Raw genomic sequence first — 11,177 nt, 5'->3', positions numbered from 1 at the left:
GCTTTCCAAGGTGCTGAAAGGAGGTGGATGACTGTTTCACTGTTGACCTTTTAACATTTCCACATAAATCCATGGAAAACTGCATTACACACCAAACGACAAATTCCCCTATTGAATCTACTGTTTTCCACATGCTGCAGGTTCCATGTTCATTTTCATTGTCCATGTTTTGGGTCCACTGAAAACAGACTTTCCCTAAGACAAACATAACCAAAACCAAACTAATCAAAAGAATGTCACTTGGTAATAAAATAAATGCTTGATATGTATTCTGAAGAAATTAACAGCTCCAAGTAAATAATTTATAACATACTTTCAAAGGCACATACTATCATAGACATCCATGTCTTTGCATGTCACAACTAGAAAACTACTATTGGTACAATCAAAATTTTCAAGTGCATACATGCAAGCACCAAAAGAGGCATCTATGCTTATTATGGCACAAAATACAGAAGCAATTGTAAGCGAGAAGTACTTCTGTAAGAACAAAATAAAGTTCATGAAATTACATCCCATGCTTTGATGGGTTCACCCTTTTTATTGTCTTCTACATCCACCAAGGAAAAAAACAAAAAGTAGGAGAAGAAGTACCAGCCCCATAACAGACTGCTACAGGGTCCGTAATGACCATTTTGGGGCTGTTACAGGTTCTTTTTTCCATAACAGCCATTACAGCCCCGTAACACGTAATGGTTGTGACTGTTACCATTACGCAACGGCTGTTACAGCACACCTTGCCTTGAACCCCTGACCTGGGAGGGTGTTCCATGGCAGCACCTTGAAACCACTTGTGCATATTTTAAAGTTGAAACTGACAAAGCCTGTCCCCGAGATGACATAAATACCCTCAACAGAAGAATATTTATGTGCACCTCAGAAGCTCAATTACTTTTGGTAGCCTGAGAAACGTTTAGAAGTTCCTTTCTCACAAATTTTCATGAAACCAGCAATGTTTGAAGACGTTATGTGCATTTGATAGTTTCAAGACATGTAGGGGATTTTGAAGTTTTGCCCGGAAAGGAGGTGAGTAACTGTTCAAATTCCAGGGCTTTGTGCAAGTGGCTCAGGGACCAAACAACATAGAATTTTTATCTCTTCTATGTAAATTACAGTCATACCCATTCAAAGTTCTTTTCCTTCGGTAGAACCAAACCGATTAGGCATTCTTCCGGATGAGCTGCAATGGAAAGCATTGAGCATATGTCAAGAGAAGGGGGCAGAATGAAAAGCAGTCTTGCCCACAAGGATTTCCCTGCTGGAATCTTGATCACACCGGCACATTCCCTCTGCTTCAAATACAAAATAAAATCTTGAAGCTGCACCAAAATTCAAATAAGGTTAATTCTTCATCATGGCCTGGTCTTCAATATTCACAATAAAATAAGATTTTTATTTTTATTTCTAAGATGGAGTATAGTACTTGCATATAGCAGTAGACAGGTAAATGATGCAACCAAATGTGAATGAACACCATGTTTAATTTTGGCTGTATGATGATTTAAATCCATGCTTCTCAACATGAACAACCCAAATAATCCATGATTAATCAATAGATTCAATACGAAGGCAAGCAAGAAAAATCTGCTTTATTCAAATAAGATTTGTATACATCACTACAGGTTTTAGGCTACAACTGATATTGGCACATGGTCTGGAATTCAGATGACAGCAATATATGAAATGTCTGAAGACAGCAACAAAATGCTAATTAATGGTAGGAAATTTTCTCAAGCAACATGAAAAAATCTGGGAAATTTCAACTGACACATATCCACAGTTTTTAGTTAGTGCGTGCAGTCACATTGACACTGAATATCTTGGATTGTTAGGTACTGAAAGGTCTTCATGGTAAAGGCAAAAGCTTCAGCAAAGGAGGGGGAAGGGCAAATTTAGAAACATAGAAGTAAAATATTGAAAATAATCATACTAAGATGCTTAGCAGGAATAATTACAAAGGGCAATTAAGTCCAAGAGAAAGGTATTGACTTCAAGACATAGGTGCATGTTTAATGCCAAAGGAGTGCCAGAAGCATTTATCTAAAATTTTAAATGCTCTGCTATATGTTTAGAAATACAGATATGGTGTTTCTTCACAGTAAGGCAATGTTTAGAAATATGACCAAGTACTCAAAACTTTATTTTCTTCTCTTTGATTGATCCCGAATACTTGAAACTTAGAGGCAGAAGCATGAGCAAGAATGGATTAGGCTGCGGGAGCATGGAGGCAGCAGTCATCAAAATGTCAGGAGTCGTAATTTTATGAACTTTGCAAGAGGGAGGGCGAGATGTGCTGTTTTAAACTTCTTATATATTCCATATGGCATGATCATTGGTAGAATATCCTGTTTTGTAAATTAACAGAGTTGCTAACAAAATGGTTTCATTTTCCAGCATAAAATCCACATTAAGGAAAAGAGAACAGATAACTTACGCCTTTACGGTCACCCATAGTAGAGGGGAGCAGCCGACAAACCTCTCTCTACATCACATGACAAAAAAAAAGAAGGTGAGATGAAAATATGTAATATGAATGATTAGAGATAACAACTGAACTGATAATTTAAGTATGCATTACAGAAATAGCATTCATAGAGATGTTAGGAGCAAGCACCCAACATGAGCTCAAGGATGTCGAGTTAGAACTGAAGAATCATAGTCAATTAGTCATGGGGTTATTCGCCAAGTTGAGAAGTTGAGCAACATATATTTATTTTTCAATAGAAAAAATGAGGCCAAAAACTGCTAATCTACATCCAAAAGATCGGACGCAAAAAGTACAAAATGTAAACTACTATTTTTATAGGTATCAATATTCGGCCCTAAAAAATGCGTTGCAGCTGGTTATGGTCATGCATGGGGACATTTTTGTTTTCCATGTGTTATACCCAGCATCTCGTAGGGATAAATTCTATATTTTCTTTAGTTATGCATCTTTGGCGTAGGGTTGCTGTCCTTTACCCTACGCTTAGACCCCCTTTTTTTGTGACAATTAAGCCAAAGTTCTACTAGAAGGGGGGGAGCAAGATACACATAGCCACAGCTAACCAAAAGCAGATATTATCACAAGAATCTAGGAGAGCTATCATCTTCTGTCTTTGCTATGGATGTCAAGATTTCCTGCCTCATCGTTAGCCTACACTTGGACATATTTTCATAAAGCTTGTACGAGATCAGAAATGGAAGATATTTCTAGTGCTCGAAATCTTTACAAATCTGTTCATAGAAACATATTCATATTTATGAATTGCTTGGTTGTTTTATATTTTATGCTTAAACAGTGACTTCAGGGCATTTTGGTCATTTACAGCTAGCTGTAAAAACAGAATCCTTCCCTTCTAAGTCAATGAGAATCAGTTCATTACCTTCATGGTTCAAATTTGCTCACACAAGACTAATCATGAACTTCTCTTCCCCAGAGAAGAGAACCAATAATTTCTACAAAACTTTTTTGCAAGATGACTTCACCAAATCCAATTCAAGGATAAGTCTGTCGTGTAACTCAATTTGCTAATATTCATCTTCGAATGCATGAAATCAGCACCACATTGATTTTCAAATGCCTGGGCATCACTTAATTTCATGTCGCCATCACATTTTTATATCATGGGGAGTTATTTTACTATGGCAGTGTATGACGCTAGACTGCTGGCACTCAGAAACTTTACATGTGGCATACATTAACCAAACCAAATTGAGGAACCCATTTTTGCTAAGACAGTCCAAAAATCAAATTGGTCTAAAAATCGTAACTCTGATTTGTGGACATTTGTTTGTTTAACTAGAACCATTGGTTATTTTTCATTTTTAACCATCCAATAAATGCCCCCCAATCTAGTAGTCACAGAACCAAATAATCTTAATTTTTGGCTTATGATACATTTAAATTGAGACCCATAATTTGGACAGTTTAATTTGAATTACATGTATACCACAGAATGCAATTTCTAAGTAAATCCTAAGTGCCTGTGTATCAAGCAAAGCACACTTTGCCAGTGCCTGCGTATCATCCAATTACACTCTGCCAGAGTATAAAAAAATTTCTCGATATCATAAAATAGTTACATAAATAGCTTGTTGCCAGTTCGGTATTCCTGGAAACTAAGATCTAGATATGTATGTATTAAATGATAAATTACTCATGTAATTGATAAATAATTATTTTGAATGGTACACCACAAAAAATAAAAATAAATAAATAAATAAAATCCATGTTCCACATGGAATAATAAAGGCATATTTAGCATTGCTCTGGTGCCAAGTGTCTGGGAGAAAAAGATTGAAATGGAAGGTAAAGTAACCATCTAAAGAAAAGCATTTAGTCCATGGTTATGAACTGACTTTATTTGGTGGAGTGCCGGTGAAGGTCGACTTAACATGCCGGAAGTCTGTGCGCTTTGTCACTTCTAATTTCGCTGGCCATCTGCATTGAGTGTTACCCAGAAGCCTTCAGTTAGAAACTAAACTACATTCCTTTAGAAATTTATGTACAATGACGATTTTTCAGATAAAATGTAGAAGTCCTTACTCTGAAGGTTCAGATATGGAATTCGTATACTTGCAAGCATTCAGGTTCTCTCTACTTGCATGAAGTGTACAGTAATGAACCCCACTTTTGCATAGCACACCTTGCCACTGAGACTGCAAACATTGTCCACTTGTTTCTGAGTTGGGAGGTTCAACAACCTGCAGAGGAAGTGGAGGAGGAGAACTGGGAGGAGGTGGAACTGAGGGAGGCTGGGATAGAGGTAAAGGAGGTGGAGATGGAGGTAACGGTGGCGGCATGTCAGGAGGGGGAGGGGGCGGAGATTGAGGTGCTAAGGCTGCTGGGGCAACCATCTGGTCAAAATGAAGCATTGAATTTCCAGGCAGCTGAGCAAGTGGAGTCACAGGAGAGGGTAAAAAGGCAGGAGGACCACATACATTAACATGAAAGTTATTAGGCATCATTCCTGGTGGCATATGAGTCAAAGGCAAAGAAGGATTTAAGCCACGCCTATCCCAAGAATTGTTCGGAGTAAGGTAGACTGGCCTCATGAATGGCGGAACTTGTAATGGAGGTGGTGATATGATGGGCGGCCCTGGCGTTAATGTAGGTGGGCAAGATATGGTCCCTGGTGCCGACATTTGCGGCTCCATTTCAGGTGTCTTATACATCCAGATTTGTTCATTGTTGTGAGAAACAGCTTGACCTTCTGACAAATCACCAGTAGGATCCATGAGCATGCATTTATTCTAGTCAGCACTAACTTTTCCACTAGATCGGTAAAAGAAATAAAAATCTTTTCCAATAGAAGATTACCTGCCGACGAAAGATCAGCTGCCATGTTATTTTCAAAACCATCAACTTTCTCAACCTTCCAGGACGCTACTTCCTGTCGCTCCATGCTGCTAGAAACAGTCCAGTTAGACTGATATGCATGCCCAGTTTGAAATAGAGTTCCACCAGTCTCCGGATTTACTCTAGGTGAAACAAGATCATGAATGCTGCTCTCGGATGAGTGATATCCGACAGCATTTGGCTTTGCTGGCACAAACTGGTGTTCATCAATATGTAAAGGAATCCCTGAATTTCTGTAGGAGGCAACATATACATATGAATATCAGTATGTGAAAGCCATGAAACTTCTAGTGCATTCCAGTGAAAAATTAGAACATGAAGTTACAAGTAAATATGGATTTTAGAATTGTTGTGAGACAGTCATAGGGTAACTTTAGTCCTACATTAAAGAAATTGCAAATGTGACCCTGTTAGTACCCACAAGGGGTATGTTGTAATTTTGACGAGACACTCATAGGCAAATTTAGCAGTTTTTACATTATTTACAAAGGCCGTTAGTTCCAATAATTAAGGAAATTACAAAGGCTTTTAGTTCCAATAATTAAGGAAATTACAAAGGTTGTTACATCCAGTTCATAGTGTCAGTTTAGTTATATGTATCGCTGGCTTGGGATACAGAAACATATGTCAATATCGCTGATACCAGGAAATGTGTCGCTGACTGAGGGAAACATGAGGAAAATGGTGGAATTTTTCAGTGAAACTTCAGGAGATGCTAAAATACACATATTTAGGAATAAAAAATTTGCAAAAAAGAACATATATAATGAGTTTCCATTTCATAGGGGCCTAAAGCATGTGTTGTTGTAAAAACAGTGCAATATTAACCAAAATGAGTTCATAACATACAAATTCAGGTACCAAACAATAACTACGACATCCATCCATCCATCCACACATATATGATCCATCCATCCATCCATATTACATTCGCACACATGTCTATCCATCCATCCATATCACATTCACACACATGTCTATCCATCCATCCATTCATATATTAAAACATCCATCAATTCATTCATGCATATATACACTAATGCGTCCATCCATGCATGCACACATGCATAACATACATCCATCCATCCATGCATACATCCATACATACACACATCCAACTATCCATCTATCCATACAAACTTACACACATCCAACCATCCAACCATCCATCAATCCATGCATGATGCATGCATGCATACATACATGCACATCCATCCATCCATGCATACATAACCCATCCATCCACCCATCTATGCACACGTCCATGCATTTTATGATATAACCATGCATCCATGGAAAAAATATCTTTGAAATGGAAATATTTTTTTAAAATAAACATTTTTTATTTATCTTTGAAATATAATATGTTCATCAAAAAAATGGACCCATCAATCGATCGATCATCAACATACAACGATGAATAAGAAAAATAAATAAAACGAAATAGATAATCTTTAAAATAAAAAAATTTGAAAATATTATTTCCAAATTAAACAAGTTTTTATTTATTTTTAAAAATCTGAATAATTAAGAAATCCAAAAAATCTGCATGAATCAATAGATCAGCCAACTCATCATATTAAAAATTAGGTCCCCGATTAGTTAATTTAGATGAGAAAATTGGATTTTCCCAATTTCTCCCAAATTCCACCATTTAAACTCTCAAATCTTTTGATTTTCCACTCAAATCCATGCAAAAAGTAAGGAAAACACACACACACAAAATCATTTTTTATTACCTTAGGTCCTTCCCATCATAATAATAATTATTTAAATATTTAAAAAAAAAAAAAAAAAAAAAATTCTATGTTTTGATTTTATTTTTATTTTTCCATTTCTGGCAATTTACACATTTAACATCTCTCCTTTCCCCATATTAAGTGGTGCCAACAATAATATTGTCGACATAATTAGATATGACGGAGGGTCAATTCAAATACAAACTTGGGCGATATTGTAGTAATACAAACATGTATCGATATATAGCCAATACCTGGAAAGAAAGAAAAGAAAAGGAAAAAAAAAAAAAAAGGCCTTTCACGGGGTTTCGGTTTCGCTGGTCTGGCAATACCGATAATATCGGGGATAATATAGATATTATCGCTGATTTTGGAACATTGGTTACTCTCATATGGGATATAACTTTAGATACTTCTTTAACTCACCGATGAACAAACAAACCAAGTGGGAACGACTAATTCACTCGCAAGCATGACCAAAAAAGGACCATTCAAGGCCTAGCCTAAGCCCAACCCAAACCCAATATAGGCGAAGATTTTAGTCCCAAGACCGAACTGATTAAAAGTTTTTCGATCCCAAGCTAGCCTATTAAGCAATTTCCTGACGTCTATTAATAGCCCATCTCCAATTTGCGGATGACACTCTCATTCTATGAGATGCTTGAAGAACCTTGAAGGCATTGTTCATTTGCTTCAAAGCCATGCCCAGTCTCAAGGTGAATGTTAGTAGAAGTACCATGGAGGGAGTTGCTGGGAATCAAGAGGAGATTAGTATATTGGCAGATTTGATGGGGTGTGAAAGGATGTTGTTGCCTTTCAAGTATCTTGCTCCTCCATTAGAGGTAATACTAAGGTTTACCTCGTTGTGAAATCCATGGTGGGAAGAATAGAAAGAAGTTGGTATTATGTAACAAGAGCTATTTGTCCTTTGGAGTAAAAATCACCCCACCCTTATTAAATCTATTTTGGCTAACCTCCCAATTTAGTTTTTTTCCTTCAATGAGTTGTCAGCTGAAAATATTGAGTGTAGTCAGAGGAATTTCTTATGGTAACATTGAGTGGCTAAGCACAAAATTGCATGTTATAAACTGGGAGGATGGTCAAAAATCCAAGATGGGGTCCTGGAGGGTAGATGCATGTATGTTGTAGCAATGCCAAGAGGGTAAATGTTTAAAGTTGGGTTCAGTGTGTAGGAGATGGAATCATGTGGAGCCCTAAGTTCAGGTGCAACCTAAGGGATGAAGAAATCAGGGATCTACTCAATAAACTCGCTTGGTTAGAGGATATGTACGTTAGAATAGTGGGACAAGACAGAGGGGTGTGGATCTTGGAAAAAGGAAGGAAATTGTCCAAGTCATACTTCCATGCAACTGCCAATGGAGGGCAGACGAATATATGCAGTGGGCTAAGGAATTTTGGAGTGGAGATGCACAGCTGAAGGTAGAAGCATTTTGTAGGGTTGTGGTCTGGATAAAATGTTAACATTGAGCAATCTTAAAGAAGAGGGACGTCGCTCCCAAATAGCTGTGTAATGTGCAATGCAATGGCCCCATCTACTCTATGTTCTTTGAAACAGCCAATCGCATCTGGTCCAACAATTTCTTGGAGTTACATGGATCATGCCGGGATTTGTGGGGGAGCTGTATATGGGCTGGCGGAACAAGGTGAGTACATTTGTAGAATTCTTTGGGTGCTGCTGGACAAAAGCCGTGGTGTGGTGTATTTGGTTAGAAACGAGCTCGAGAATATTTAGGGATAAGAGATGCTTTGGGAAAGATTTAGCAGCAAAAGCATTCTAAATGGGGGGGTCATCCAGACCACCGCATCACTAGACATGGGAAAGCACCTAGCTACATGGATATCCACAATCAAAGCCAGCTCGGCAAGCCTCAGAAATTCTTCTTTAAGGGTCTTCTCCCCTACCCACACATCTTCCTAGAAGCAAATCCAACTCCCATCCCTCACGAGAACCCAATGCCCTCCTTAAATTTGGAATCCCATTCTAGCAACCACTCTCCAAAGCACTAGTGGCCCTATATAAGGAGGAATCTTTAGTCCACCACCCACCTTCCTGGACCCCATACTTGCACTCAATCGCTTGCCTCCACAAACTACCTTCTTTTGACCCTAAGCACCACAACCACTTCCAAGCAAAGTTGAATTCATTAGTTTCAACTTCCTAATACTTGCTCCCCCTTCCCCAAAAGGCAGGCAAACCTTCTCCCATGCCAACAGATGAAACTTCTTCTCTTCTACTCCCTGCCACAAGATTTCCCAACTTAACGTAATGCAAACCCCGAAAGGGGAAGTAAATAGATCAAAGAAAAGAAGAAAGAGATTGTGGGAAAGGACACAACAATCCTCTAGCCAAATAGAGACTGCGAATGCAAGACTATGAGCAAGCTTTATAGTAGTCTTGAACTAGAGATCACTTCCAAAACGATCTAGAAGCTAACAAGCAAGAACTTAAGAAAGGCCTAGATGGCCTTAACGAAAATAAGCTATCATTGGTGGTCAGAAGGATTCTGACAGCACCAAAAGAGGAGGCCCAAGAAGACCGGTTGAGAACTAAGATTTTCCATACACAAGCACCATGTGATGAAAAGGTTGTCAAGGTCATTATTAACAAAGGCAGCAACATGAACATGGCCTCACAAAGCATGATGAACAAGTTGAAATTGAAATCTCAAATGCATCCCAGGCCATACAAGATTGTGTGGGTGAATGACACATTCATCCCTGTGACTAATAGGTGCTTAGTAAACTCCTCTCTGGGTTGTTACGAAGAATTGCTTTGGTGTGATATTATTCCAATGAAGGTCACGCATATATCACTAGGGCGATCATGAATGTATGACAAAGATGTAACTCGTAAGGGTCGCAAGAACACATACAGCTATATGTACAAAAGAAAGCCCATTACTCTTAACCCTATGAAGAATGACGAATCTGAAGAGGCAAAGCCAGCTTCCATGGTGTTCAGTATGGCCCAACTCGTGGAGAGCCATGAACGGGGATTCGTGTATGCTCTGGTAGGATGCAAGATCGATCCAATTGGTAATGTTGTTGTTCAACCACCTAAGATTCAGGACATTCTATCCTCATTTCAAGATTTGGTCCCTAATGGACTACCAAGCGAGCTTTCACCCATGTGTGACATTCAACATGCGATTGATTTGGTACCTGCAGCACCATTACCAAATCTTTTAGTATATGGAATGAACCCGACAGAGCATGCAAAGCTTTGTCGCCAGGTGGAGGAATTGCTAACAAAAGGTTTCATTCGTGATAACCTCAACCCATGTGTCGTGCCAGCACTTTTGATACAAAAGAAGGATAGCAGTTGGCAAATGTTTGTCGATAGTCGCACCATCAACAAGATAACAGTAAAGTACAACTTTCCCATTCCACGCCTAGATGACATGCTGGACATGTTGGCGAATGCTACAATCTTTTCAAAAATTGATTTGCAAAGCGGGTACCACCAGACCAAAATTTGTTCTGGAGATGAATGGAAAACTGCTTTCAAGACAAATGATAGATTATATGAATGGCTAGTGATGCCTTTCGGCTTGACGAACGCACCTATTACGTTCATGCAGGTAATGACGCAAATTCCATGGCCATTCATTGGCAAGTTTGTCGTCGTATACTTCAACAATATCCTCATCTATAGTCGTTCACGGGAAGATCATTTGGACCATCTTCGTCGAGTGATGATAGAAACTCTATATCAATTTGAAAAAGTGCCCCATCATGAGTTGTAGCATGGTTTTTCTGGGGTTTGTTGTTTCAGCAGAAGGCATAAAGGTTGATTATAAAAAGATAAGGGCCATTGTTGAATGGCCTACTCCCATAAACATTCATGAGGTTCGTTGTTTTCACGGGCTTGCAATGTTTTGTTGAAGGCTTATTAGGAACTTTATTTCCATCATGGTGCCCATTACTGAATGTATGAAGTGGGGGAGGTCGACCAACACTTGCTTTGAGTGTGGTGGTCGTGGACATTACACGACAAAGTGTCCCTCACTCCCTCTAGCAATCTCCAATCCTCTTCCTCAAAACTATAAAACAAAGGAAAGTAGTGATGGGCCAAA

The 11,177-nt window shown here is 38.7% G+C and overlaps 1 protein-coding gene across 2 annotated transcripts in view; it reads right to left on the bottom strand.

Moving 5' to 3' along the window:
• Positions 1 to 280: 280 nt before the first annotated feature.
• The window catches only part of LOC131229017 (uncharacterized), a 29,642-nt gene continuing 18,745 nt past the window's right edge, over positions 281 to 11,177 (bottom strand). The window contains exons 4-8 of one of the 2 annotated variants that reach the window (XM_058224870.1): positions 5,303 to 5,574; positions 4,529 to 5,192; positions 4,342 to 4,423; positions 2,435 to 2,482; positions 281 to 1,319 (exon numbers count right to left, since the gene is read on the bottom strand). In XM_058224870.1, the coding sequence (XP_058080853.1) occupies positions 1,116 to 1,319; positions 2,435 to 2,482; positions 4,342 to 4,423; positions 4,529 to 5,192; positions 5,303 to 5,574 (1,270 nt within the window). In that variant the 3' untranslated portion in view covers positions 281 to 1,115. Of the gene's footprint in view, positions 1,320 to 2,434; positions 2,483 to 4,341; positions 4,424 to 4,528; positions 5,196 to 5,302; positions 5,575 to 11,177 lie in introns of both variants that reach the window. The other variant, XM_058224869.1, reaches the window with a different exon arrangement.

This window comes from Magnolia sinica, chromosome 16 (genome assembly GCF_029962835.1).
Source record: "Magnolia sinica isolate HGM2019 chromosome 16, MsV1, whole genome shotgun sequence".
NCBI lineage: Eukaryota > Viridiplantae > Streptophyta > Magnoliopsida > Magnoliales > Magnoliaceae > Magnolia > Magnolia sinica.
Note: the sequence above shows the minus strand (reverse complement) of the source record. Positions and strands in the feature narration are given on the sequence as shown.